We start from the raw sequence: 25,829 nt of genomic DNA, 5'->3' as shown, positions 1-25,829 counted from the left end.
ATTGATGCCTGTGTTTCAGTATCCCATTACAAAATAAAACTGAACTTTGACTTCTCAGTGCAGAAATTAAAAAAAAAAAATAAAAACAGCAACACTTCTATGCATGAAAGTCTATGCTCCTAACAGACACTTCTGACTCTCGGCGTAGCTGTAAATAAGTTTTACTAACTTTAACTTAAAAACTAGAGGTGGGTGTTTCGCCTTTAAGAGTTAAGAAACTTGAAACCTTGTTTGCGCAACAATCAGTGCAGCTCAGCCGCCAAAGTGTCTAGACTAGCACATGATGGTAGTCAGCCAATGGCTCCACCGCTCTCCTCGGGGGCCCCGCGTGTATGTGCGTCTGTGTGTGTGTGTGTGTGCATGTGTGAGGAAGAGGGGGGGGGTGGGGGGGGAAGAAAAAGAGAGAGAATCGGAGAAAGAAAGAGATCGGGTCTGCAGTTTGGTTTAGATCTGAGTAGAGAAGCAGGAGCGCGATTCAGCCCCGGATTGATCCTCCTCATGTAATTTCAGCTCGCATGGATGTTTTGCTGGGATTGTAAAAAACACAAGAAGTGCACTGACATCTCAAGAATACGACAAGGATCCTGACTTCCAGTGCATTTTCTTGGGATTAAATCGCCTCGAAGTACCTCATGCTCTACGTGCCGGTGTAGAAAGTAGATTTGAGGTTGTTTTAAAAGTCCGAAACTGTTTCAGGCTGCTAGTTGCCGTCTGGGGTTGAAGGCTACTGGCTTTGGATTATGTTTCTTAGTAGATTATGTTATGTTATTATGTATTCTACGTTTTTAATTTGTTCATAGCAAACATATAAACAGACAAGTCCGCGGCTATCCTGGATAATAAGTCATCATTTCACCCGCTTGGGTATTTACAGTGTAATCGGCTAAATTAATGCATTTTGATCGGAATGCTGCAGTGCATTTATTGTGCGGTTTTCTTGTTGTAGATGCAACAAAATAGCCTTCTCTCTAATGTTGCGGCTTTGCCACCAATGCTCGTCATTTGGCTGTGCATGCATTGCACGGCATTTCACTGACATTAATGTTTTGCAACGACCGTAGGAGTGTCTGTAATATTCGGATATCCGTACAAAAATAAACCCCCATATAGATTTTCAAGTTGTCGTATGTTTAGGACGAAACGCTCAGGTCTTGTGCGGCGACTCTGGAGAAGCCGTTTGATCCCAGATACAGAAGGGGAAGATGGAAATGGCAAAAGTAGTGAGGGCTGTAGGGACGATCTGTTCGGAAACAACCCAGAGAAAATTCCCAAAACGGAGCTCAGACCGATGACCCCTAGCGGGTCTCTTGTAGGGGACATAGGAGGTGTGTGCACCCGGAGCCCCGTGGAGAGCAGCGGCTTGGGGGTCACGTCGGACCAAGATGGGGTTGCAGTGTGCGTCCAGGAGCAGGGGAGCCCCCGCTCCCTGCAGGACAGAGAATGTCGGACAGTGACTTGCTGCTTATTTACAGACCGGGACCACTCCGAGCTTAGGGGTCCAGAGACGGCTCAGGGTACCAGGGATCCAGGGTCGTGTCACTTAGTGCTGAGGAGCCTTGGACCGCGGGACAGCGGCTCTCCTGAGGCGCAGGAGGCGATGCCACGCACGGTGTTGGAGCAAGAACTGAAATCAGCCACATACTCTCTTTTAAAAAGGCTAAAGGAAAAGGCGCTGGATACCTTACTGGAGGCAGTGGAGTCCAGAGGAGGGATGCCGAGCGACTGTGTTATGGTTTCCCGGACAGAACTGAGGTTGGGCGGCCATGTGGCATCCCCACAGCTGCTTGTGTGTAAACTGTACCGCTGGTCCGACCTCCAGCACCTTGCCCAGCTCAAACCGCTCTGTGAGTGTAAGAGCTTTGGGGCCCTGGACAGTCCAACAGTATGCTGCAACCCCTATCACTACAGTCGGCTCTGTGGGCCAGGTAAGAGCATCTGCCAGGACACAAACTGTCTGTGTGTAGCAGCTTACAGGCCTGGTGGTGAAGTCACCAGGTAGTCCATTAACAGATAACCACAAGGCACCTGAGTTAAACTTCTGTTTTTCCTGCATAGGTTTTCCCTAACTTCCTTATCTTGCCTTGTTCTTTATCATTTGTTTCTGGGACACCATCTTGCCCATGCTCTCTAAATGTACAAGTAAATCCTGCAGATACATCTTAATCAGGCCTTTCTTGCCACACTATTATAAAGAGAAGTGAAAAGGTCATATTGGTAATTAGAAGAAGTGAACTTTTCAAGGTTGTAAAACTGTTGTAAAAAGTGCCTGGAAATATACTCAGAAAGACGTTACCTATCATCCTATTTTATTTGTCCAGTATTGTATGGCTTACATTCATCCAGAGAGATGGGCCGATTGATTAAATGGTTAATGATTACTAAAGGCATCCTAATGGCAAGGTGAACAATAATAAAAACACTTTGAACAAAGGATATGAGCTGAAACACACGGTTTGACAGAACATAAGACAGTATCTTTTGCCAGTTTGGTGTTATTCTGATGTAATCTTTAGCATATTTGAGAAAAATGCCTAGCAGTTAGTATGTTTTTCACTTTTAAAGGTTTTAGTTGCCTTGAAAGTTGTGTTTGAACAGTCTGGTGCTACACCAGAGCATCGCTCACACTGGCCTGTGAAATCTGGGCCTTTTGATGAAGGAAAGTGTTTGTTTGGAGTTCTGTCCTTACAACTCTTCTAGGTCTCTTAATGAATTCCCCAATTACTTGCAGTGCGTGTCATCTTCAGTGTGGTTGGAAATTTTTATTGCCTTCTGTGACTGTCAATACAGCCATTTCCGCTCCTTATCTCTGGTTTTTGCAAGGTTGTTGCCAGGTTGGCTGGTCCGTCAACAGTGTATGACATGTGTATGATTGTATAGACTCACTCAGAGGTTGAGCCGGGTGCCATAGGTCAGCATAGGTGGTGTTGTGGTAGAGGATTGAGCTTTATTTTCACGATTAATGAGCTATCTATGGCAGAACCTACCTGACCTATATTAAAGAGATTCAACTTTGGCAGGGGACAGGCTTGTGATTTGGCAAACCTTAAACTCTGGGCCACTCGACCTCGTTGACCCAATGACAAGGCGTGGTATCATGTGTAAAGATGCAAGCGTCAGTATTTCTGTCTTCTCACTGGCACAGGAGGTGGATTTTCCATAACATCCATGTTTACTAGAGCCAGCTGGCTGTGACCAGCACTTCAAAGTCACAAGTCCAACAATATCAGAATTCATAGCGCACAAATATGGGAAACCGATGCGGAGTTGGCCCTCATATCCAACCATACTGTTGATCAGAAATTATTATATAGAACTTAGCGTTTACCGATAAACCATGGTGTCTGACATAATCTATTCGACATAAGTAAGATAGAAGGAATAGGAAATTTGTTCCTCCTGTTGAAATGGATATCAGGCTTTGCTTTGTGAGTTTCTTTCCACTAAAACTCGCAAGGTGAATTGTAAGAAGAGGCAGAGGGGCACATACCCCATATTGGGACTAAGGCTCGTAGTAGACATAGCTCGCATGCGCTCATGCGTGGCCCGATAGAGCTGGTATTTCTTTCATGCTATTCAAGAAGGGGGGCTTCAAATCAAGACCTTAATCACTGCTTTTAACATTGTTTGCAAATGTGGAAGTAAGAAATATCAGATTATATGAGAATAGCTTTTAATACATTGAAATAGATTTTAATTGAACAACATTGTAATCCTTTATATAACACAACTCAAAACATGCCAAAAACTGTTTTAATGCACTTATAAACTGCAGTTCAATCTATTTGTATTTTATTTTAGAATTAATTGAAAATAAACCACTGATCTACTGATTCTATAAGAGGTTTTTAAAGAATAAAACCGTATATAATGTGTGGTAGAGAGCTTGGATTGAAGTGGACAAAAAGTTTTTTCCTTTTATTTTACCAGGCATTATACTTTTCGAATGAGATCAGTTTCAAGTTGCGCTTTAAAAGCCCTTTTGTCCTAAGGAGGTCCCCTCATGCTATTTAGGTGAAGGAGTGGTGATAATATACAGTTTGCATACTGCTGGCGCCAGACTGACTAGCTGTGTATCTGAGTGACTGAGTTCAGATCCCAGCAATTACTGCCGCCACTCTTAAAGGACCCGCTGCTATTATGCTTTTCTCCTTCCCCTTTTCCCTGTAGGCGAGGTCACAGTGTGCTCACAGAGTTTTCTTTCCTTTGTGCTTTTCCTTCTGGTGCAAGTAATTCTCTTCATTTCTTCTCTTTTATTGGATAAAATCAAGGTCTTTGAACACAATAAAGTTAAAAAGCAGAGATTTACTCTAATTCATTAAACTACTAGCTGAAAGTTCTGGTTAGTCTCTGCGGTTGTTGTAATGACTGTTTCGGTTAAATTATACAAGCTTACATAACAGAAACAAATTTGTTGTTTTTATTATCTTTTTAATGAACTTTTGCACAAAATCATTCAAGTCTGCAGTGTAGACATACAGCTGACAGACTTAAGATGTAGTCTTAAGATGGTGTCTGCATTGAAATGAAGTCTTGATGGCTTGAAGTTTTTTGAGTTGGAATGTCTCTTTTTGCTTTTATGAAAGCCTTTGAATTACTGTAGTATCAAACATTAAAAACACTGTGATCCTCAAATGTGTGAAGAAGAGCGTTGTAGCGTTATCAGCCTCTTTACACCCGAGGCTTTTTACTTGTGTACAATATTTTTGTACTGATTTTCTCACAGTATATTCGTCGGTGTGTCCAAACATTGCTTGATTAATGTCAGACAAATCTTCTAAGATGTCAAAACAGTCATTTCAAGCTTGAATTTTAAAATATGACTTATGTTTGATGGCTTCACAGCAGGGGTTGAGTTTCACCTTTTTCTTTTAAAAAGTATTTCTTCCCTTTTATTAGGTTATTTACATGACTGTTTTGTGTTACAGAGTCGCCCCCACCTCCTTATTCGAGGCTTTCCCCTAATGAAGAACACAAGCCACTGGGTAAGTGACAAACACACCTATCAGCTCTGTGACACCTGAAGCATGATTTCTAATCCATCCTTACCTATTGGTGTTCATCTGAATTCTGCTACTCATATTTGATCCTCTTTGTATGACTTATAACCAGGTAGGTGTAAAACTGTAATTACTTGATTCATTATCTTTTTTGATATTGGTATTATTATAGATATTTAGAGCTTGTAAATTGCATTGACCATTATTGGCCAGTATTTTGTTTAGGTTCTGGTTTATTAAGAAGAAATGGGAATAAAGTAATGTGGAGAATTTTAATGGCTGTAATTGGGCACAGTTAACTGGCAAAGTGCATGGTAGCTTTGAGATGAGACCCAGGCCAGCATGTGGCATAATGTCAGCATGCCAGCCAGAGCCAGTGTGAGTAATATGGTGTGGGTTGTATGTACTGTGGGCTGCTGGGACTGTGGACTCTGGCTGCTAGCTGGGGCTGCAAGCCTGAGTACAGCTGAGGTTTCTGGCGGCATTTAGGGGGATGTCATCAGGTAAAGCCTGTTAGTGAAGATGCCAGGATATCCACAATGGGATGAAACCCAACATGGTGTTAATTGTTTTGAATTTGATAAGAAGTAACAGTCATTTTCTTGTTGAAATGAAGAGGTACACAGAGGTAGCCATTTAGTCTCTTGCCCTGATGATTAGTGAGAGTTTACAGAAATTGCTGTCACTAGCTGGAGATGAAGTGCTAATTTCTTTTTTGATTCCCGCAGATCTGTCAGACTCCACATTGTCTTACACTGAAACTGAGGCAGCCAGCTCACCAAACATCACTCCAGGGGAATTCTCAGGTGGGTGTGTTTCTGTCTATCAGTCTCCAAATAAGGAGTTTATGTCCGTAATGTCTGACACTGATTTCAGAAATTAATGATTACCAGAAGTTTATCAACCCAGAGAAGCCAGTCTGTAAATACTGAAGTACTTTGTCAAACAAGGACCTCAGTTTGACAGAGAGCTTTAAGGTTCATTTGTTTTCTTGTCGTACTGCAAGAGTAGAGGGCATTTATTTATTTTTTTTGTTGGCACAGTAGACATACTCTATAGTTTTGGACGGTCAAATGCTGTCTGCAGCAGACGTGTGGTTTGACATACAGCACGTAGAAATGTGTACGAGGTATAATCATTTAATGGCAAGCATCAAATACTAAATATCAACTGAAAGTTTTTTTAACTTGACTTTGGTTACGTGTTAGCGGCTGTTTGAAGTAGTAGGGCTAGTACAGTGACACATTAACTAGCTTGAATAAAGACAGACTGTGTTACTAGAAAAATAAACTTGAAAAAGAGCTTCCACTTACAGTGGCACTTAATGTGCCATATGTGAAAATGTTATCTTTATTACTCTGATGGAAACTGAATCTTAATGCTGAAGTTATCCGTGTGCTTATTATAATTTATACATTGATTAGGGGCTTTGCTTTTTCCCTGAACTGTGATTAAAAATTAAGTTTGAATAACAAAGCACGTAAAACAGATGTTAATTTCTAAATAAAAGATGTGAATTGTCTTCCATGCTGATGGGTTTGCATGTGGTCGTCTGTATCTTGGTACACTTGTCCATATTTAAATAACTGTGTGCATATAGCTTTAAATCAGAATAATACAAACTATGAATCACTTTGTTATCACAGTAATAAATCACAGAGCTTTCATGGTTCTGTTCCGTGCTGCAATGTCCTTTGACTTTGAAATGGTTAATTAAGTCTAGTTGGGGAAAACTTAAAATGAGATCTAACAGTTTAGTGCTTTACACTGCATAGCTATTGAGAGTATCTGGATGAATGCGCAAACCTATGAAGGTAATTTCATTTTGATATTGCACATTATTCCGTCTCATTAAGGGTCATTACGAACAGTCCGAGCTTTAAAGATAAAGGTTTCATTGTGAGCGATGCAGAGGTTCAGTGGGGCGTGTGCGTTGGCCACAGAGCCGACCCTCCACTGTTTTTCTTTGAGAAATATTTGAGTGGGATCAAACTGTAATAAGATCCAAGCTCACTCAGAAATGCACACAAGCACACATAGTTGTGCACATGCATGTGCACAGACACTCACGCATTCAACTCTATCTAGACTGGCTGTAAGTGGGCTGCAGGGAGGGGTGGGCTCAGGGAAATGGAGTTGCTCCTGTGAATGGGGCCACACCAGAGGAAGTGAGTAGAAACAGTCCTGTCCTCTGATTTGAAATGAAACACTCCTTTCTCATGGCACAGAGTAAGCTTGCCTCCCCCCTTATACTAGGGCCACAGCCAGCATGCGTAGTATCATGTGGATGGGGAGTCAGAGCCCTCATTTTGGGGCTTGCAGGGAACAGCATTTCCTGTTAAAGGGTCTGCCATGGCTCAGAGGCCTGGACACTGAGCAGTTGACATGGCTACCTGGCAGTGAAGTATTCAGTCAGCAAGGGCCCCCTCCTCCCCAGTACACATGCTGTCACCACCTCAGCATGGCCCGGTGACACTCCCTGAGTCAACAAATGAGGGGCTTGTCAGAGCGCGCACCACAATTCCTCAGAGACTGTGGTGAGGAGGGAGGATCTAGACATGCTAGGCTTTGGTTTCTTCCAACTGTGTTGCTGCTTGTACAGGCCGGGAAAGATCACTCTGCATTGGCTGTGACACACTCAGCTACTTGGACTTGGGAAAGAGAATGGCCAGTGCTCTTCAGGGTGGTAGTTTTCTGTGCTTTGAGCTAATTAGTGTAGCCAGTTTGTCCCTGATCATGTTGCATTTGGACTGAATGATGCCTCTTTGGTTTTAAATGCAAAAGAGTATCCATGTTGAGTGAAACAAATCATTTGCATCTTGTCAGCGATACACTTTCTCCACCAGTTACTTGCTGTAGTTTGTCAGAGCATATGCCATCATAAGGCCACGAGCCCTAATGCCTCCTCACGAAGCCTACTTAGCTGTGCTTAAACATACAGGCCTGTAATGCATCTTCTCAAATTATCCCTTGTTGAACATGTTGCTGACCTGGGGATGACTTTCCCTGTGAATCCCCCTGCAGCTCGGGTAGAGAGAGCGTCTGCGTGTAACCGGAGTTGTACGGGATCCAGACTCCACCCCTCATGCAGGAACAAGTAAACCTCTTAAAAGCAAGTCTGGGGGGCACTGAGTGGATGGGTGGGGTGTAGTCAAATAATCAACCACAGTTTGCAGCCCAGGGCTACAGAAATACCCACTGAGCATTCTTCTGCATCATACAATGGTAGAGAAACAGATGGGAACTGGTTGGTTTGGTAGATATGCTTGTTCTTCCACATCAACATTATTCAGAATATATTCAGTGGAGTTTGAAAAGTAGTTCTCCTTCTGCTTGAGATTATCTAGTGCCATGTTAACATGGGATATGTCTTTAAATCATTGCACTCTATATTGTTAAGTTGATGATTACATTTAAGTGCAGATACATTTCTCTCAACCCTCTGGTTGACATGTCCAATATGTCCTTACACATGCATTCTGAAAAAGCTTTCCCATGGACAGCATTTTGTTTAAATATGGCTGTGTCACAATGTGGCTGACAGACAGCTCCACCAGGCACTCTGTGATGTCTGTTTACGTCATGAGCAGGCCCAGCTTTCGAGTCTGTGCATACATAGTATACCTTAGTACTGTGTGTGTGAGGGAATGTGCCTTTGCTGGTGCTACCCTCCCAGTCTGCCCGCACACCTGTTTCCTCACTGCCTGGGCCTTGTCGTGTGGTCATCAGAGTGAAGCCCTTTGAAGCAGGTCTCATTGCTTCCTGTATGACTGTCTGAGGGGGTGTTTTCCCCCTACACATTGACTTTATTATGTCAGTCACATTGTCTCTGACATCGGGGGCTCTTTATGTTTGTCACTTCTTCATTATAATGCTGCTCTGGCCAGCTCTTACTTTCAGTGTGAGGAGGCATGCCAAGATGTTTTTGCACTGCTACTTAAGAGTTTCAGTCATTGAAGATGTGGTCTTTTGCAGAAGAAGAAATGTCACCAATGATTACCATATTTTTAGGTGTACTGCTTGTGTGAATGACAGAATGATAGGGGCCTCCCCTCTGTGCCTGGTTTAGACCGTTGTAACATCATGGCTCCAGTCTGCCTACATTCTTCAGTCACCAGAGGTTGTGTCCTCAATCAACCCCGTGGAATTTGTCAGCATCACACTGTGTATACTCGCTCATGTTGGTGTGAGTTGAGATCACTGATTTGAATGGAGGGGCTCCCTCAGCTTTGCTGGGTCAGGTGACCAGAGGACATGCAGAGTGACCGGAGTCGCTGTCTTTTTTTTTTTTTTTTTACTTTCCTCTTTTCTTCCTCTTCCTGATAGTGTAGGGAAGTTGAACAGTAGGTGTGGAAAGATTGAAAGTTGTTAGATGTGGATTACACCGAGTGGTGTTTAAAGGAAGAGGGAAAAGGTCATCCACAGGTAGTCAGGGTTCCCAAACAGTAATCCTACAGTGCTCTCCACCGTCTGCCTGCCTGTCTCTGGAGGAAAGGCCAGCTCTGTGTCTCTGGACATCTCGTCTGCAGACAGGCACTGTGTCAGGTCCACTCTGGTATTGACTGATTCTTCCAGGCAGAACAAGACAGTTAGTAGATAGATGGGAAGGGCCTCATGTGAGTCATGCAACAGATTGCTCAGGGAAATTGCAGTGTACCACAAGCAGGTGGTGGGACCTTGAAATCTCATTTGTAAAGCCTTTGTATTAAAATTTTTCTTCCTTAGGGTCCTAGATGCATACTGATATACATTCAAATGCAAGAACAAAGCAAATTAAATTGTGCAGTCAATACTAATCATAGCCCGCCCACCTATGTCAGGAAGAGACTAGCAGTAACCATCAAACTTTTCCCTTCGTCTGTCTCAGCAACAGTGGAAATGAATGGAATAATTAGACAGTCTAATCAAGGCATGTGATGCTTCCTCTTGATTAAAGTAGATTAGACTGGACCCGTAGTTGTTGGTCTGACTTTGAAGGCATGTGATTCCACTTCTGCAAGGAACTAATTAAATAGCATATCTACTGTACTGTCTGAAAAGATTTGGGATAGATTGCACCTCTAATTTGCTCTGAACTGTCTCATTCTGTTTTTCCGTATTAGATCATCTATTTAGTTCATCGCAGCGGCCTTGGTATTTTGTGGATGGCTGTTCTAAGTTGTGCTCTATTTTTTGTCTCCTGAGTTTAAACGATGTTGAGTGACATAGTGTAGGTGACATCATTTACAGCACACCCAAATCCACAGCCAAATGATTAATTTATAGCTCAAGGTTTGCTTTATAATGTAGCGTGTTGAATATATGCAGTATCTCCTTCCCACTGTTCCGACATCCAGCTTAGTTGATGAAGCAGCAATAAAGTACTCTGCAATGCTCAGACAGGTATGGTCTGACAACGCCATCAGCATGTCAGCGATGTCACCCTCCCCATCTCGAGGCATGATCCCCCCTCCTCCATCCCACAGACCCCAGAGTGATGCAGCCCAGGCTCATCTCTCCCTTCAGCCTGGCACATGGCCTCAGGTTTCCACCGCAGCCCTGAGCCTTCCCAGCGCCTGGCCGCCCACACTCCCTCAGGAGCCCCAATGCTCCAGGATACGGGATGTGGAAATAATGTGACTCGAGTGCTTCCACCCTGCCTCCCGAAATCAGGTTTTGCGGATTGTTTATTTGAGGGGAAGGAGGCCTCAGACAAACATCCTGTTTTAAAAAGCTGCCTGGGTTTTGTAGCAGTGCACGGCAGTGAATTGCCCCTTTGACAGTGGGGGGAGACTGAGGAATGTTGAAGAGAAGGCCAGCATCTCGGGGGACATGAGGGGGCTCTCCTCATCCGTTTGTCATGTCCAGTTTGCAGAGTCCATTCTAAGCAGGGGACGCAGGGTTGTAGCTATACATCCTGAAGGGTCGGGTCTTGTGCTCTATTCTCTCTGTAGTGGTGCAGGGCCTGTACCCACAGTCCTCGTCTCAAGTATCCGTTCCTGTCCTGGGAGGCTGGCTTCCGTTTCCCCTTACGTAACACACATACACATAGAAAAAGAGCCATTGATAAGACCGATAAGGCCATTTTTCATTTTCCCTTTCTCAGCATTGTTAGACTGTGGTGTGTCAGAAATCTGCTTTCAACTGTTTCTCTCAGGGGTTATGACATTGAGGATCCTCAGTAGAGTCAACTACAGCCTGCATGACCTATTACCTTAGTCATATAATGTGTTTGTTTGGAAGGGTGTTGCATGTTTGTGATATAATTGCTTTTTAGTTCGTTTCACATCTGTCAAATTGCAGTGGGGTTTTCCAACCATTAGATTACTTTATTTTTTGTTGCCCAGCTTTTTTATTTTCATCAAGACTCAAAGATGTGAGCCAAGTCACGATTAACAGCATTTACAAAAATCTCAAGAGAAATCTCCTTAGTGTGGGCTATCTGTGTGAATGGAAATGTGAGTTTGTAGTAAGAACTGTGACATCTTAAATTGTCTTAATAGAGGAGGAAGTGTATTTGTCATTGTGTTTAGATTTTTTTAGATGAGTTGATTTTCAGTCCGAACTGGCAACACAGGTCCTAGATGGGTGAGGTAATGTGACCTCTACGTGCAGAGTGAAAGCCATGCTAATCTAAAGCAGTCCTTGGAGAGGCCTGAAACCCCTTACATGTCAACAGAAACTAGCCTGCTGAGGTTAGTATTTATCTGTGTCGGCTTGGCAAGCCAGTGTGGTGCCAGTGCTGCTGGGTGTTTGACTAACTTCTGAAGGGCTCACAGATAAAGATAAATCTATAGCCTCAAACATGACTATGAGTCTAAGCTCACAGTGTTGTTCTTGTCATTTGAATTAACAGAGTGTACTGTGCTCAGCCAGGATAAGGTGAACTGTGTTTCATTTTAGGGCTTTACCACACAGATAGAAAGTGCAGGCTGTAGAAATAACAGGAGGTGTGCCCAGGCTATAATTTTTGTCCCATATTCTACCTTAGCAAACAAAGTAAGTGAGCTAATCTTGTCGTGTGCTCAGGGAGGGCTGCTGTTACCATCTTCTCTTCCTTCACACCACAGTGCTGCACCAGCCTCCACCAATAGCCCCATTCATTCGGCTCAGGGCACAGGGTTACAGCAACAAATAAAGAGTGTGCAATGCCATTAAAAATGTAAGGAATGTCCAACTGTTAGTTTAGTGTTTTAGTGTGTCTCCTCTCAAGGCTGAGAGGGGGAACAATACTCCATTTGAGCTGGCCACTGTAAATGTGCTAGCCTTGCAACGCCTGGCAAGCAGCAGTGAAGGAGGTGCCAGTTGTGGATGCTGTTTTTATTTTCTGACCATTTTACCCACAATTATAAATCCAGACACTGGCCATGGCCAGCTATGATTTAGGCCTGTGGTGTGATTGCTGGCAAAAATAGATTTAAGATTTTTTTCCCTTCCTCCCCAGAGGAGCATTGACAGTTGTGCCTGAACCTATGGCTGTCAGTATTTTTAAAACTCAGAATAGCCAACGCATTCTTTGAGCCTCCAGAATGCTGTGTGTGGATTAACTGTTGGGGCCCATGTCATTCGACATCTCTACACAAGCCTTTTTACAGCCTGAGGGAAAGGATAGGAGCTCATTGTTGATGGGAGAGCAGTAAACTCTCAGCTTATCAAAGCCTGGTTAATTTTCTCTCTACTGTACATTTGGAAACCGAGAGACAGAAACTTGAGTTTTTTCTTTATCTCGAACTTGATCTACTGGAGCTATATCTTCATTCCTCTCCCTTGTCCTAACATGGAACCAAGTATGATAGACATAATTTGGAGCCTTTGATCTTGTTCCCAAAAGATAATGCCCTCAGAAGCAGAGCAGAAATCTTTTATATTGAGTGATGGTCCGTCTAAACAGTCCTTATAATGCCAGAGCTTAGCTCACTGTTCTGCCCAAGGTGCAAAGCACAACTTGACAAGGAGAATCGTACTCTGGGATCAAGTTTTTGCAAGTAGTAGTTATTACAAATCGAGAACGTGCTTATATGAAAATTCCCATTGATTGTGTCCCCCAGGGAGCATGTGTGTTTTTGTTTTGTGTAATGTGTGTTTTACTTATCTTTATTTGTGTGCATTTCTGAAGACTTGGCTGTGCGGCTTAGTACGTGCAGTCAGGCTGTCGCATTTCAGGGTACGGTTTAGATTAGAGGTCTGGCTGTAGCTTCCCCCTCTTCCCCTCTCTGTGACTGCCAGCACATAATTTACTTAATGAAATCCTGCCATTCCCTTTAGCTTCAAGATTTTTTGCAGATGTTGACAGGGAAGGACTTTGTGAATTATTGGAAATGTTCACTCCTGCATTTTTAATGAATGTCTTGCTTGTTGTGAACGGGCTGACTTGTCAGAGATGGGGGAAACAGTTGTCTTTGTTTGGGGAGCTGGTGTCTGGATGCCCGCGGTGGAGCAGTGTGGGTTACAGCCCAGCAAGTGTTGTGATTGAAACAGAAACTCTGGTGCCACATTATCCTGACAGAACACATTCTCCTCACAGACTCTGATCCACTGGGCCGATCAATAGGAAACCATTGTTTGAACGGCAACTCTGTCCATCATAGCGGGTCCACCTCCCAGCCCGGTGGAAACCAAATACCTGCCTTTCACCTTAAATTAGTCAGACTAATATAACGCATAATAATAGAGTTCCTTGTTATTGTTCATTTGAAACCAAGCCCTCAACATAGCTTGAGTATATAGGCCAGCTAAAGTCAGTTTCCTCCCTCACCCTATAGAGTCTTACCTTCGAACTCAGAAGAAAAGTATGAATTCAATTAAAGAACAGCTTAAAGTTTGTGTGTCAATGTTTCAGACCACACAGCCAACACTTCCCCTCTCTCGTGACGTGTGATTTAGTGAGAATTTTTCACAGAGCAAGTCTCTTAAAGGCCAAGAAAGAGAGCAACCTTCTCGCTGCACCCCCACCCCCCTCAGTCCTAACCAGAGTAGGAAGTTAGGAGGCACAGCAAGGGGAGGCGGGGGGAGTTCAGGAATGTGCAGGGTCTCCTCTACTCAAACGCTCCAGCCTTCTTGGCTCGTACCTCCCTCACACACTCACAAACAAACACACTCACCCTCGCACACGCTCACACACACACACACACACACACACACACACACACACACACAAACAGATAGGTTGTATGAGGAGGTGAAAGGGCACAGCCACCCAGCAGGATGTTCACTGGGTGTTTTGCTTTCGGTGCTCTCTCAGACTTCTCTGGCCTTAAACGCTGCCTGCAGATATGACATTTACAAACATCCCCCACAGTTTTCACAGAGCTTTTACATGCCCTGAAGGACTCTTGTAGGCCTCACTTGCATCACCACCATCACTTATGCTCTATGTCTCTGACACATCGTAGAGCTTTGGAGGAAACGTTGAGGAAATGAGCTGCACACTCTATTCACCTAAAAAAAAAAAAAAAGAAGAAAAGCCTTTACCCTCAAACCAGTGGTCTCTTACTCACGCGCCCAGACGGCTCCTCCATATTAGCCTCCTTAGCTTCCTGTTCTTTTTACACCCTCTGTTGTTTATTGATTTAATTTATGGATTCTGTTAGTTATCTGCTATCAAGGGTTCCGCACTTTTCCTCCCTCATGGGGTCATCCCGAAACAGAAACGGAGGGAAAGTGGAGAGGAAGTTGATGACAATGTAAAGCATTCCCATTGTGACCAGCCAGGCTTGGTGACTGGATTCAGTTTCTCCAACTCCCAGTGTTTTCTCCCAGCACGTATCTCTCTCCCTCTCTTTCTATCTATCGCTCTCTATCTCTCGCTCTCCCTCTCTCTCGCGACAGAGAAAGGCCAGACCTCGGGGAGAAAAATCCATAGACATATAAGAGCAGCTCCAGTTAGCGTGTCTGTCTGATAAAGCCGACTTTGATGGCAGCGATAGCCCAGACGCCAGCCTAAATGTGGCCTGCTCAGGGGTTATAGTCGGCCTGTAGGAACCATTGTCTACAGAATTAAAGCCATACCATACTCTGAACAAGAGGGGGAGGATTTTACTTAAGTTCCACTCTGTTGTTTTAGTTATAAAAGAAAGTTAAATCTAACAAAGTATACAGAAAGGGGGTGCAGGGGCAGGAATGCACAAAAAATGATTTGTTCTCAATTTCACACACACAATCACAGGCACACACACAGCCCTGATACCCCCCTCCCCACCACCAGCCCCCCAGCCTATCAGTTCATTGGTAGAGTCTAATAGCTGGAGGGGAATCTAATCCTTGGCACAGGATGAGAGACTGCTGCTCCCCCTCCTCTCCTTGCTGCTCTCCTTCCCTCGACTGCACTGCTTAAAGGGACTGGCAACACTGTTTTTCTTTTTTTCTTCTCATCTTCTGCAAAGTTTTGGAGGAATGAGTTCATCTGTGCTCCCCGCTCTGGATTAGGAGAGATGAAGTATAATGGAGGTGGCCCCGGAGCTTGGTGGGGAGATGTTAGCACGGAGGGGAAGCTGTTGTTTGTCTGCCTGTCCCTGACACTCGGCCTCCCATTCATCTCACTCCAAGGCTGCGGAGCTGTGTTTACCCCGGGGCAGCTCTTTTCTGCTTCTCCCTCTGCCCTTTTTTTCCCCCGTCCTTTTCATGCTGTCTTTAAAAGCATTACTGGATGATCATCAAGGATTGCCATTGAAACTTTCAAGCCCCCATTTTTGTGTACTTAGTAGTAATTATCCAGACTCGCCCTCGAGTGCAAGGAACTCATAGCAGGGCGATCTGCTTTTTTTCCCGTATATAAACCTGTGTCAGAGGCTCGGGCAAGTTGTGTTTAGCATAGGCATATTTAAGGGTTGTGTTAATGGCAAGTTAGTCTTCTCTTAAAACGGAGGAAAAAAGTTTTTAATAGCCATAATCATGATAATTTCTTGCCATTTCTTTGGCACGTGACAATCACAGCAGCCTGTATTATGTTCAGCAGAAAGTGTATATCACTTATGCATGAATGCATCAATGATGTTATCAAATAACATAATAGTATAACTCTCACAGGGGCAATTTGAGATACTTAAAACACCTTTTGCTTAAAATTCTTACACACCTTTACTTAAAGTGGCATTTTTGTATGATATTTACTTGAAATTGAGCATTTTTGTATAGTTACTTTCACTCAAGTAAAGGATCTCAAAATCTTCATGTGCTCTCATTTTTCACGCAGAACATAACTATTTATGACAAACATTTCCTCTTATAGCTGACTTGAGCATGTTTCACTGTTTGCTTGCTGAGTTCCAGCAAACTGATATAAATCTGCGTTTGTCTGTTTAATATTCTGAATTCCTCCAATCAGTCAGGCACCAGGCAAACAGAAAAATCCACATTTTCACATGGTTTCCATGGAGCTCACACCTTGTTATGGAAATCAAACTCTACACTCCATAGCGTTTGCTAAATATCTCTATTTGCTGTGTGACTTTACAAAGAAATATAGCTCATGTGTGAGTGGGCTTGTTATATTTTAAGTGTTGTAATCTGTTCACTCATTTCTTGACTCTTAAGGGAAAGCCAAACAGAGGCCACCCTTATCATACAGCTAGAACTCTGCTATCTGCTTTATTCCATGTATTTCCTGTTGGCCATGGAAATCTTTCTAGACCAAACAGCTTCCACAGATCTATGCAATGCTTTTTTGACCTAGCACTTTGAGTCTGGTTATGTAAGGTGTTAGAGTTGATTAACTCCTTCACGTCTTCAGATCATTGCCCCTGGCTTCAGGAACAGGAAATGCGGCAGCCATACTGTGCGTCCACTGACTCTGAGACTGACACTAAGAGGAGAGGCTTTTGAGAATAAAATAACAATAATAACATGCGCTACTATTCTAATGGGTAAACGGAGCTGTTAAAAGGTGGCAGGGTTAAATGGATGCAGAGCACCAGTAATTGCTCCCAGCCCGTCATGGCTCCGCCCTGAGCAGACCCTCTGAAAGCCCAACATGGAGTCAAAGAGAGTTTGGTGTCTCTGCTGTGGTCAGAGGGGAGGAAGACACACGCCCTCCCTTCATGTAAGACTTTTAGGGTTGGTCTGAGATTTGGCCTGGCCTGTGTCTCCACCAGCTTCTGATCATATACTAATAATTAAAGTTGACTTCATGCTCTCTTATATCAATTGGAAAACATAGATAAACATTTATAGAGCATCCAAACATTGCTGAAGAAACAAGGCTTTATTAGAAAACCCAAAGACGAAGCTTTTGAAGCATCTGAGCCTGAAGGCAGACTGAGCCCTGGAGTGGAGGCCACAGTTGCTGTGGTGATATTGTCCAAACAGTCTGCCAATTGGTGATAGCTCTGCCCTGTTAAAGTGATCCTAATGTGTTCGTCTCTCAGAGCCCTCACCCCCACGTAGCCAAAACACACAAGATCAGGAGAAAAACACAAACACACTGGCTGATTTTCTTCCCTGTCCAAGCAGACATGTGCGCACAGGCACACGTAGACACTTAACACAACAGAGGGACAGGAAAAGGCCTGGCTCATGGTGTGCTCATTGTCTTCCTTCAGGCTCAGGCTTAACATTTGATACATTTCTAACCTTTGTCCTGCTCATTCCTCTTCCTGGTCCTCGCGGCCTTACTGGCTACCTTAGTTCCAGGCTACGTGTGAAAAGTAGACACTATTGACCAAATTGTTTTTGCTTTATTCTTCCCATCTAAAAAGGAGGAGATGGTAGCCATTTGGTCTTTTGTGTTTGTGTGCACAGTTTCAAAGTGAGTTTACCTTGATGTGTGGGCTCCAATTGATTTGAGACAATAGAGGGCCATAAACAAGTTGGGGCTGAGTTCTTTGTGTGGCCGAGCCGCACAGAAGTAAAAGCTGAGCTCAGAGTAGAGGAGCTGGAGTGTGGAATTCACTAATGGCACATGCATGTTGGGGCCCCTGAAGAGAGGGGGTCATTTCAGCCATCAGTGTGTGCGCAAACACACAGAGAGCCTGTCTGCAGCACCGCCCCCCCACTCCCCACCACCACCACCACCCCACATCCCCACTCACTCACTCACTCACTCACTCTCTCACTCACTCACTCACTCTTGTCCTCCCCCTCCACAACACAGAGAGCCTTGAACCAGCAAGCGTTTTGTCTGTGCAAGTCTGGTCAACGTTTTTGCTAATCTTTGTATAAACTTTACTTGCGCGGGTCACTCAGCAGAAAGGTCTAGTTGGGTGGGAGGTGAGCAAGGCATTTTGTTGCTGTGTGGATCTGCGATGCTCCACCTTTAAGGCGTTTGTTAATGGGGCGGGCGGTCATTAAGCCCTGAGAGCAGAGAGACTGAAAGGAATGGGGCCACAGGCCCAGGCTTTAAATCCTCTGTGCCAATAGACTCTCTGAAGCAAAATAATGGCATCACTCTGTGTGTGAGTTAATGGGAGCTGATAGCATGAAGGCTGGGGGGTCAGCAGGTCACGGGCTTGTGCTAAGTTGTCAGGGAGCTGAATGCCGTCCCTGGGCCCACAGCAGGGGGAAGAGCTGGGTGGAGGGGGAGGGAGACCCCCTGCCTGGCCCTCTCCCGTCACCCCCACTCTTGTGGAATGTGAGGAAGACGAGGGAAGAGGAGAAAGACCAGCCTCGTTCTCCAGAAGTTTAGGGTGAAGAGACGGATGTGAGATCATGGGACTGTCCTCCTTTTTCTTCTCTTTCTTCCTCCTCCACCAGCCTCTGTCCTCTCCTCATACCACACATTTTATGAGTAACATAAATGTATGACAGCTATGAGCAGTGTGGACTGAAGCAAGCCTCTGAAAGTAGTCGGCAGTGCTGTGCGTCTGTTCAGTATGGTGAAGATAGAAGTCTACCGAGGGAGCAGTAACTCACTTTGGAGTGCTGAGAGCTGTCACTGAAAAGAGTTCACAGACTGCAGCCATGAAAACTGAATTAACAAGCTGATTTACTGGACAGAGATGTTTAGGCGTGAGATGCCAACTTTGTTCCACTGTAAAAAGAAAAAGAAGTGTTTCTGTCTTGAGCAGTGTTTATTAAAATGTGTACAGGCAAAACACAGATGTGAAGTTGTAAGTTTTGAATCCTGCCCCAACACACTGCTGCAGGGACTTATTTGCCAGTTTTCAGTGGAAACACTGATTGTAATCCTTGATTCATTTTAGTAAACATGATCTGTTGTGAAAGTGCATGTGTGAGCAGCAGTGACTGCCTCAGTGCCGGGTGGTCAGTGTTTAATTATTACAATGCCCTCTTGAGGCAGAGGAGGAAACTGCAGATCTTCAGTTGGACTGACCTCACTACACTCTCCACCCCCAGGATATGTATAGTAGCTCGAGTGTGTGTGTGTGTGTGTGTGTGTGTGTGTGTGTGTGTGTGTGTTGGACGGATGTGCATGCACTGGTATTTATACAAGGCTTAGATTTCAATACAGTGCCTCCTTCAGTATTTATAGTGTGGCCATCTGCTCTGAACAATAAAAAGAGATAGTTAATCTCTTAAAACCTAAGCCTTCCTTTTTACTAGGCCTGTTTGCTTTTGTTTATATTTTGTTTAATGACTGTCCCTCCATCTCTGTCTCTTCTAGATGCCAGTTTGTCGCCTGATGCCCCTAAGCAGAGCCACTGGTGTAATGTGGCGTACTGGGAGCACCGCACACGTGTGGGTCGCCTCTACACAGTGTACGAGCACTCCGTCAGCATCTTCTATGATCTACCTCAGGGCACGGGCTTCTGCCTGGGCCAGCTCAACCTGGAACACCGGAGCAGCACCGTTCAGCGCACACGAGGCAAAATCGGCTACGGCATCCTCCTCAGCAAAGAGCCGGACGGCGTTTGGGCGTATAACCGCAGTGAGCACCCCATATTTGTCAACTCCCCTACCCTGGACGTGCCTAACAGCAGAACTCTGGTGGTGCGAAAGGTGATGCCAGGCTTCTCCATCAAGGTGTTTGACTATGATCGTTCTTGCCTACTGCGGCACACCACAGAGGCTGACCTCCTGGACGGACCCTATGACCCCAACAGTGTGCGCATCAGCTTTGCTAAGGGCTGGGGCCCCTGCTATTCAAGACAGTTCATCACCTCTTGCCCCTGCTGGCTGGAGATCCTCCTCAACAACCACAGATAACACAGACGGACCCCACAAACTATCCCAAATATCATCTACCTAGATTTAATATAAAGTTTTATATATTATATGAAATATATATTATACTTGTAAATACGGAGTCATTTTTACAATGTAATTATTTATGTATGGTGCAATGTGTATATGGACAAGAGGAAAAAAACGGAAAATGCACTTTGGCTTATATATATATTATATATATAAATATATATAAAGATAAAGAATCTTTCAATACCAACTTGAGAAATTATACAGCAAAATTAGGATGAGTCTGGATTTGGTGTATAGTTTTCATATACTATTAATATCCAGACAAAAAGCTAACACCATTCACACATTGATAATAAAGTATTCGCATAATAATTCTTTGTTTGGTCTGCATCATTAGCTCTTTGTTAATAACACATTCAATATTTGTCTCTGATTTATTTTCATGTCATCTTAACAAGTGTATTGTCCTTAGGACACCAGTACACTTAACCTGTTGAAATTCATCTTAAATACGAACTATCACAACTCACAAATGGTTTACCAACATTTCTTATATTCATGTATTCAATGGTTGAGATCCTCTTTCCCCAGTTAGCCTAAGAGCAGATAATATCAAGATCCGAGTTGAACCTAGCAGAAAATGATCAGAGCTGTCACTAAACTGTTTATTCAGAATAGTCATTGTGAAGGGTAATGTGACATCTGCCCTAGTTGTTGGCATTAAGGAGTTGATTTAAAGACCTAAGCAGATAAATGATGATATTTATGTTTCAGTAGCATCTACAGTGTAAAGTTTATAACTAGATAGCTCAACTGATCCACATGTCCTTGAGGTCCTAAGGAGCCCCAGTAATGAGGACAGAGAGGAGATGGTGTAGTGGAGGACAGCTTAGAAGGAAATGATGAAACTGCTCGGGCTCAGCAGTCGCGCGATCCTTCCAAAGATGTCTCTACTTCAGCAGATCATCGCTGGCCCGTGGTTGCAGGTCTCAGATCTCCACAGCCAGCTCATCTCACAATGGACGTCGTTATAAGTGACCAGGGATGCAGCACCCTGAAACCGCCACAGTGATACTGGAATGTATGCAGAGAAACCAAGAGGTTTTACAAGCCTACTGGAATCTTAAAAAACTACAGCCAAGGTGGATGTGGTTTAGCTGGCTTCCTTCATAATTGCTGGTGTTGGGTTGTCAGATTGGCGGTGGTGGTAGTGAGGAGGGGTGGGGGGGTGAGGTCTCTGCCAACATTCAGCAATAGAGGCATTCACTAACACTCTGATTCTGGTTTAATGAGTGCTGAACTGCGCAGTTACAAGGAAATGCGTTTTTTAAATGTGGGCTCTGTGAGACATCAGAACTGTTGGATGAGCTTTTTGAAGTTTGAGAACAATGTAATTTGGGCAGAGAGACGCAGTAAAGTAAAAATGACAGGTTGTCATATTTTTTTGGTTGAAAATACTGCTTTCCAATCGTGTGTGCTGCTGAGCGCAGCGTCTCTGTCCTTCCCCTCCTTCATAAAGACTCAGACAGCCTCCTCCAGGCCTGCTGTCTGTCTGGAGCCAAGACTGTGTAGAGTTCAAACAGCAGAGAGGAGTGGCTCCACTCCGCCTCTGTCTCTGCCTCTGCTCTCTTCCCTACAACTGGGGGCCATTATCCTGCTCCTTTGTGTCTCTGTTATGGGAAAAGGGCCCACATCACCACTGGAGAGGAACTGGCAGACAATTATATGGGGTGGCGAGGAGCTAAGACACATAGTGGGCAGATTACACAAGCCACCACAGAGGGTATGAGAGGGGGCCTAATTAGACAGGGCTGGGGAGAGGCCAAGCGACAATACACATCCACTGTAGCTGCATCTCTGGAAAGGCGCCTGCTCCGCTCTGCTCCAGAGCTGGAATAGTTGTGGCAGGAGGACTTTAACTCTGGGCAAGATGAAGGAGGGAAAGGAAAAGCCATGTAAGCAGCTTTGTGTGCTCCATGAGCTCAGGAATGGTATTGATTAGCAGGCTGTAGCCCTCAATCATTTTCTGGAGAGGTCTGTGTCGCTCTCGGCCCCAAAAACCCAGCCGCCATTTTGTTCCACTGTTTATTACACACTGAGCTGTAGTTGCAGCGCTTGCATTGATTAGAAACGGATGTTAGAGAGAAAACAACTTAGTAGCTACTTTTCACAACGGCACAAACCCAAAGTGCTCTCAGTGTGAATGATGCAGAAATGCAGATGCAGAAATTTGTGTATCTGTGCACAAATGAGTCTCTCTGAGCTTGTGTGCGGACAACTGCTTTTTAAAGCTCTTGAGTTTCGAAACCCTGTTATTATGGCTTCTGTCCTGCCAAAGCCTCAGTACATTCCTCAGACTGTAGATTCTTGTCTGTAAGCCTCTCTGAGGCCTTCTTCTCCATGTTTACAGTTGGCAACAAAGGATTGAGGTCTCTCTGATAATTACATTCAAGTCACTAACCTCATCTGTTCCCTTTTAACAAAAGGCGAGCGCACCTGCAAAACCGTCTCTTGGTTAAAAAGTGCGAAGAAATGAACACCGAAGAGAAGTAATCTCAACTAGAGTAGATCTCTGCCTCTCCTGTTGGTCTCATAAGAGATTAAAACAGACACAAAAGTCAGTTTGGAGGAGGTAGCAGGTCATTTGAGCTGGACAGATGTGGGACTACGGCAGCTCACCACCAGTCACTCCTTTTGATGACCCTGCTCTGCACATCTGGCCACAGTAAAAACACAGTGAGGTAATAGCACCTTTTGAAACGAAGAAAGATTACACAGAGCGCCTGAAATACTTCCTGCTCTCTCTCTCTCTCTCTCTCTCTCTCTCTCTCTCTCTCTCTCTCTCTCTCTCTCTCTCTCTCTCTCTCTCTCTCTCTACCAAGAGCGCCGGCCCACGGAAGTCTTCTCACCTTGGCTCAGGGTGTTAATTACGGCTCCTCGCAGCTGCCATGCTCGCCACTTACTGGGCATGCTGACACATGCCAGCGCACAGGGGATCCACGCTCACAGAGGGGATTATGGGCCGGCACGCAGAGCAAGCCAAGAAAGGGAGACTTTTCCTTTTGGGTGTTTTTCCACCTTAATAGGCTGAATTTAAGACAGCGGATGAGAAGTGGTGTGACTGGTGTGTGTATGTGTGTGTGTGTGTGCTTTGGTATTGGTTTGAATGCGTCTTTGCCTGTGCAGGTGCGTGCTGTCTCTGCAGCAGTCAGAGGCACTTTGTAACGCTTCCCCGTGCTGATAAATCTTGCTTCCAAAGTGACATTTTTTGTTTTGTATCTCCCCAATGGCAAACCATGATTCTGCTACTGTGCTACAGGCCTCTAACTGAGCCTGGAACAGACCATTGAGTAAGCATTTAGGTGGTTTTTCAGAAGCCAAAAGCAGCCTGGTCCTGATGCTCCTCTGCAGATCCCACCCTCCCTCCGGTAATTACAGGGTGCACAGGGGCCTCTCTGACGTACGAAAAGGATTTATTTTAGTGAGTTTCCACAGAGGTTAAAAGAATGCCACAGTGTGAGCACACGCACATGGACACACGCACGCACACACACCCTAAGGCTCAACTTTGACGGCATTTATCAACAGCCTATTACTGCCTCCCCTTGTCCAACTGAAATCATAGGAGCACAGTGGTCCTCAGCATGGAATTCATATATATTAAAGATGTCTTGGGAAAGTTTGGACAACTGAGTTAGCATGCTCAACAGTCAGCTGATTTGTGTGACTTCCAGAAGTTTTCTGTAAATCCTGTTGTCGATAGTCATTTGTTAAGCGTAAAAGGCTGAAGATGGCAAAATGAAGTCGCCCTCTATCTGTATTTCAACACACTCAACCTGACTTACCACAGGCGTCTCTTTTTCAAGTGCACGCAGGCATGACGCCGCTCAGTTCCTCTTGCCTAGAGTAGAATGCTTTCTCCTCTTAAAATCAGAATTCCTCTTTCAATTAACCGCCAACGAGGCACCGGGGTTCAATCAGAGTTGCATTGTTGAATACCCCATTTTTCTTGTCCCTTTCTGTCTGCATGAGGAGTTTCAGATGAGCAGAAAAGAGGTGTTGTGTTGTCTCAAAAGTCTCTCTAAATTATACTGGCCTTAATAGAGTTGCTTTATAGGCTATAATCAAATCCCACCAGACCCTTCTATCTGAATTGTGAGGCAATAGCACATGAATGCAATGTGCTACAGCGGTGATGACATACATATTTTTATGCCTGCATGGTTGTGGTTGTGCCTGCCTGTGGGATCTTTTGGAAATGTGACTCTTTGAGAGTACCGATCACAAATCAATCTTTGTGCTAAATAAAACAAAATGCATTCACTTAACACTGAGCCTCACATGTTTTGAGAAGTAATCCTATATATTAAAGCATGTCATGCTCATTGATCTCGCCAAGGACTCAACAACTTTTTTCCACGGGCCCAGTTTGTCCTTTTAGAAGTGAGTTTTTTTTTTTTTCTTTTTCCAAGGGGCTGTAAAAGAGAAGATCTAGGAACGCGGCCCCCTTTTTTTCTACAGGGCTCCTAATATGTTCCATATTGTGAGTTTAAATGGGGTGGACTCAGGAAATGCAGTCACACTGCTTTGCCTTCCAAGCTTCCAGTCTGAGGTTTGGCCTGCAGTGCTGGTGGTTCTGTGGACTGGGGCTGATTGGGCGGCTGGAGCTGCCGAGGCGGTTAGGTTCAGCCATGTGGGCTTTCTTCCTCCTCTCCTCAGGAGCGGAGATGTCCACGTCGCTAGTTCTGTTTTGTTATGTTTCTGTGCCTGCGAAGGAGCCCCATTTCATGTAGATCGCACATTAGTGACTCATTCTGGCCCACTCACACTTTGTTTTCCCACTGCAACTTTCTCAAAGATGCATCAATGCTTAAAGGACATTTTGTGAATTACGCTTATTCACTTTCTTGCCAAGATTTAGATGAGAAGATTGACACCACTTCTGTGTCTTTGCAGTAAATTTGAAGCTGTAGCCAGCCGGTTAGCTCAACATAAAGGCTGTAAACAAACTAGTCTGGCTCTTTTTGAAGGTAACAAAATCCAAAGCATCTCTATAAACAAGTAAATGCACTCATTGCGCAGCAGACTCAGGAAGTTACAGCTTAAGGCCAAGAAAAAGATGAAATATAACCTCCCGAAAAAACAGAACTTGTTTTTATACTTAACACTCAGAGGTGTTGGCAGGCAGGCTAGCTGTTTCCCCCTGTTTTCAGTCTTTATTGTAAGCTAAGCTAACAGCTGTTGGCTGTAGCTTCATGTTTACTGCACAGACGTGAGAGTTGTATCAACTTTCTCATCTGAAGTGAGTAAAAGTATTTCCCACAATGTCAAAATGCTCCTTTAAATTCTCCATTATCCTTTATAAACAGCGATCAGTAATGCTGTCCTCTTGATGCATATTTTGTGTCCAGTGTGAGATTGTGAGATTTTCATTTAGCCTGTGCCAGAGCTTAAACCAAACCTCCAGCTGTTGGAGATGACTTCATGTAGCTGTTTAACTACACTGCTGGGCAGTGCGAGGCCCAGCTATAAGAGCGTATCTCTGAGAAGCGTGAAGATGAGTGAGGAGGCTCAAATTCCAGCCCAGAGGTCAGGTTTCGCATTCCTGGGGCACAACACCACCGCCTGTCTCCACACTGACATACCTGCTGAGTGTATGAGTGCCAGCGAGGGGCCAGGAATGTGCATGTGTGTGTGGGCGCGCACGTGTGTGCACATGCACGTGGTGGAGTGTGTCCTCTCCATGCAAACTAATGTGTCAAA

The 25,829-nt window shown here is 44.5% G+C and overlaps 1 protein-coding gene across 1 annotated transcript; it reads left to right on the top strand.

Annotated features, from left to right (window-relative positions):
* Window positions 1-305: 305 nt before the first annotated feature.
* Window positions 306-20,438, top strand: smad6b (SMAD family member 6b). Its single transcript, XM_070830208.1, has 4 exons — window positions 306-1,925; window positions 4,926-4,982; window positions 5,726-5,803; window positions 19,534-20,438. The coding sequence occupies exons 1-4, from the start codon at window positions 1,127-1,129 to the stop codon at window positions 20,073-20,075; spliced, it is 1,476 nt and encodes a 491-aa protein (XP_070686309.1). The 5' UTR covers window positions 306-1,126; the 3' UTR covers window positions 20,076-20,438.
* The last annotated feature ends 5,391 nt before the right edge of the window (window positions 20,439-25,829 follow it).

The sequence above is a fragment of the Pempheris klunzingeri genome, chromosome 5 (genome assembly GCF_042242105.1).
Source record: "Pempheris klunzingeri isolate RE-2024b chromosome 5, fPemKlu1.hap1, whole genome shotgun sequence".
NCBI lineage: Eukaryota > Metazoa > Chordata > Actinopteri > Acropomatiformes > Pempheridae > Pempheris > Pempheris klunzingeri.
Note: the sequence above shows the minus strand (reverse complement) of the source record. Positions and strands in the feature narration are given on the sequence as shown.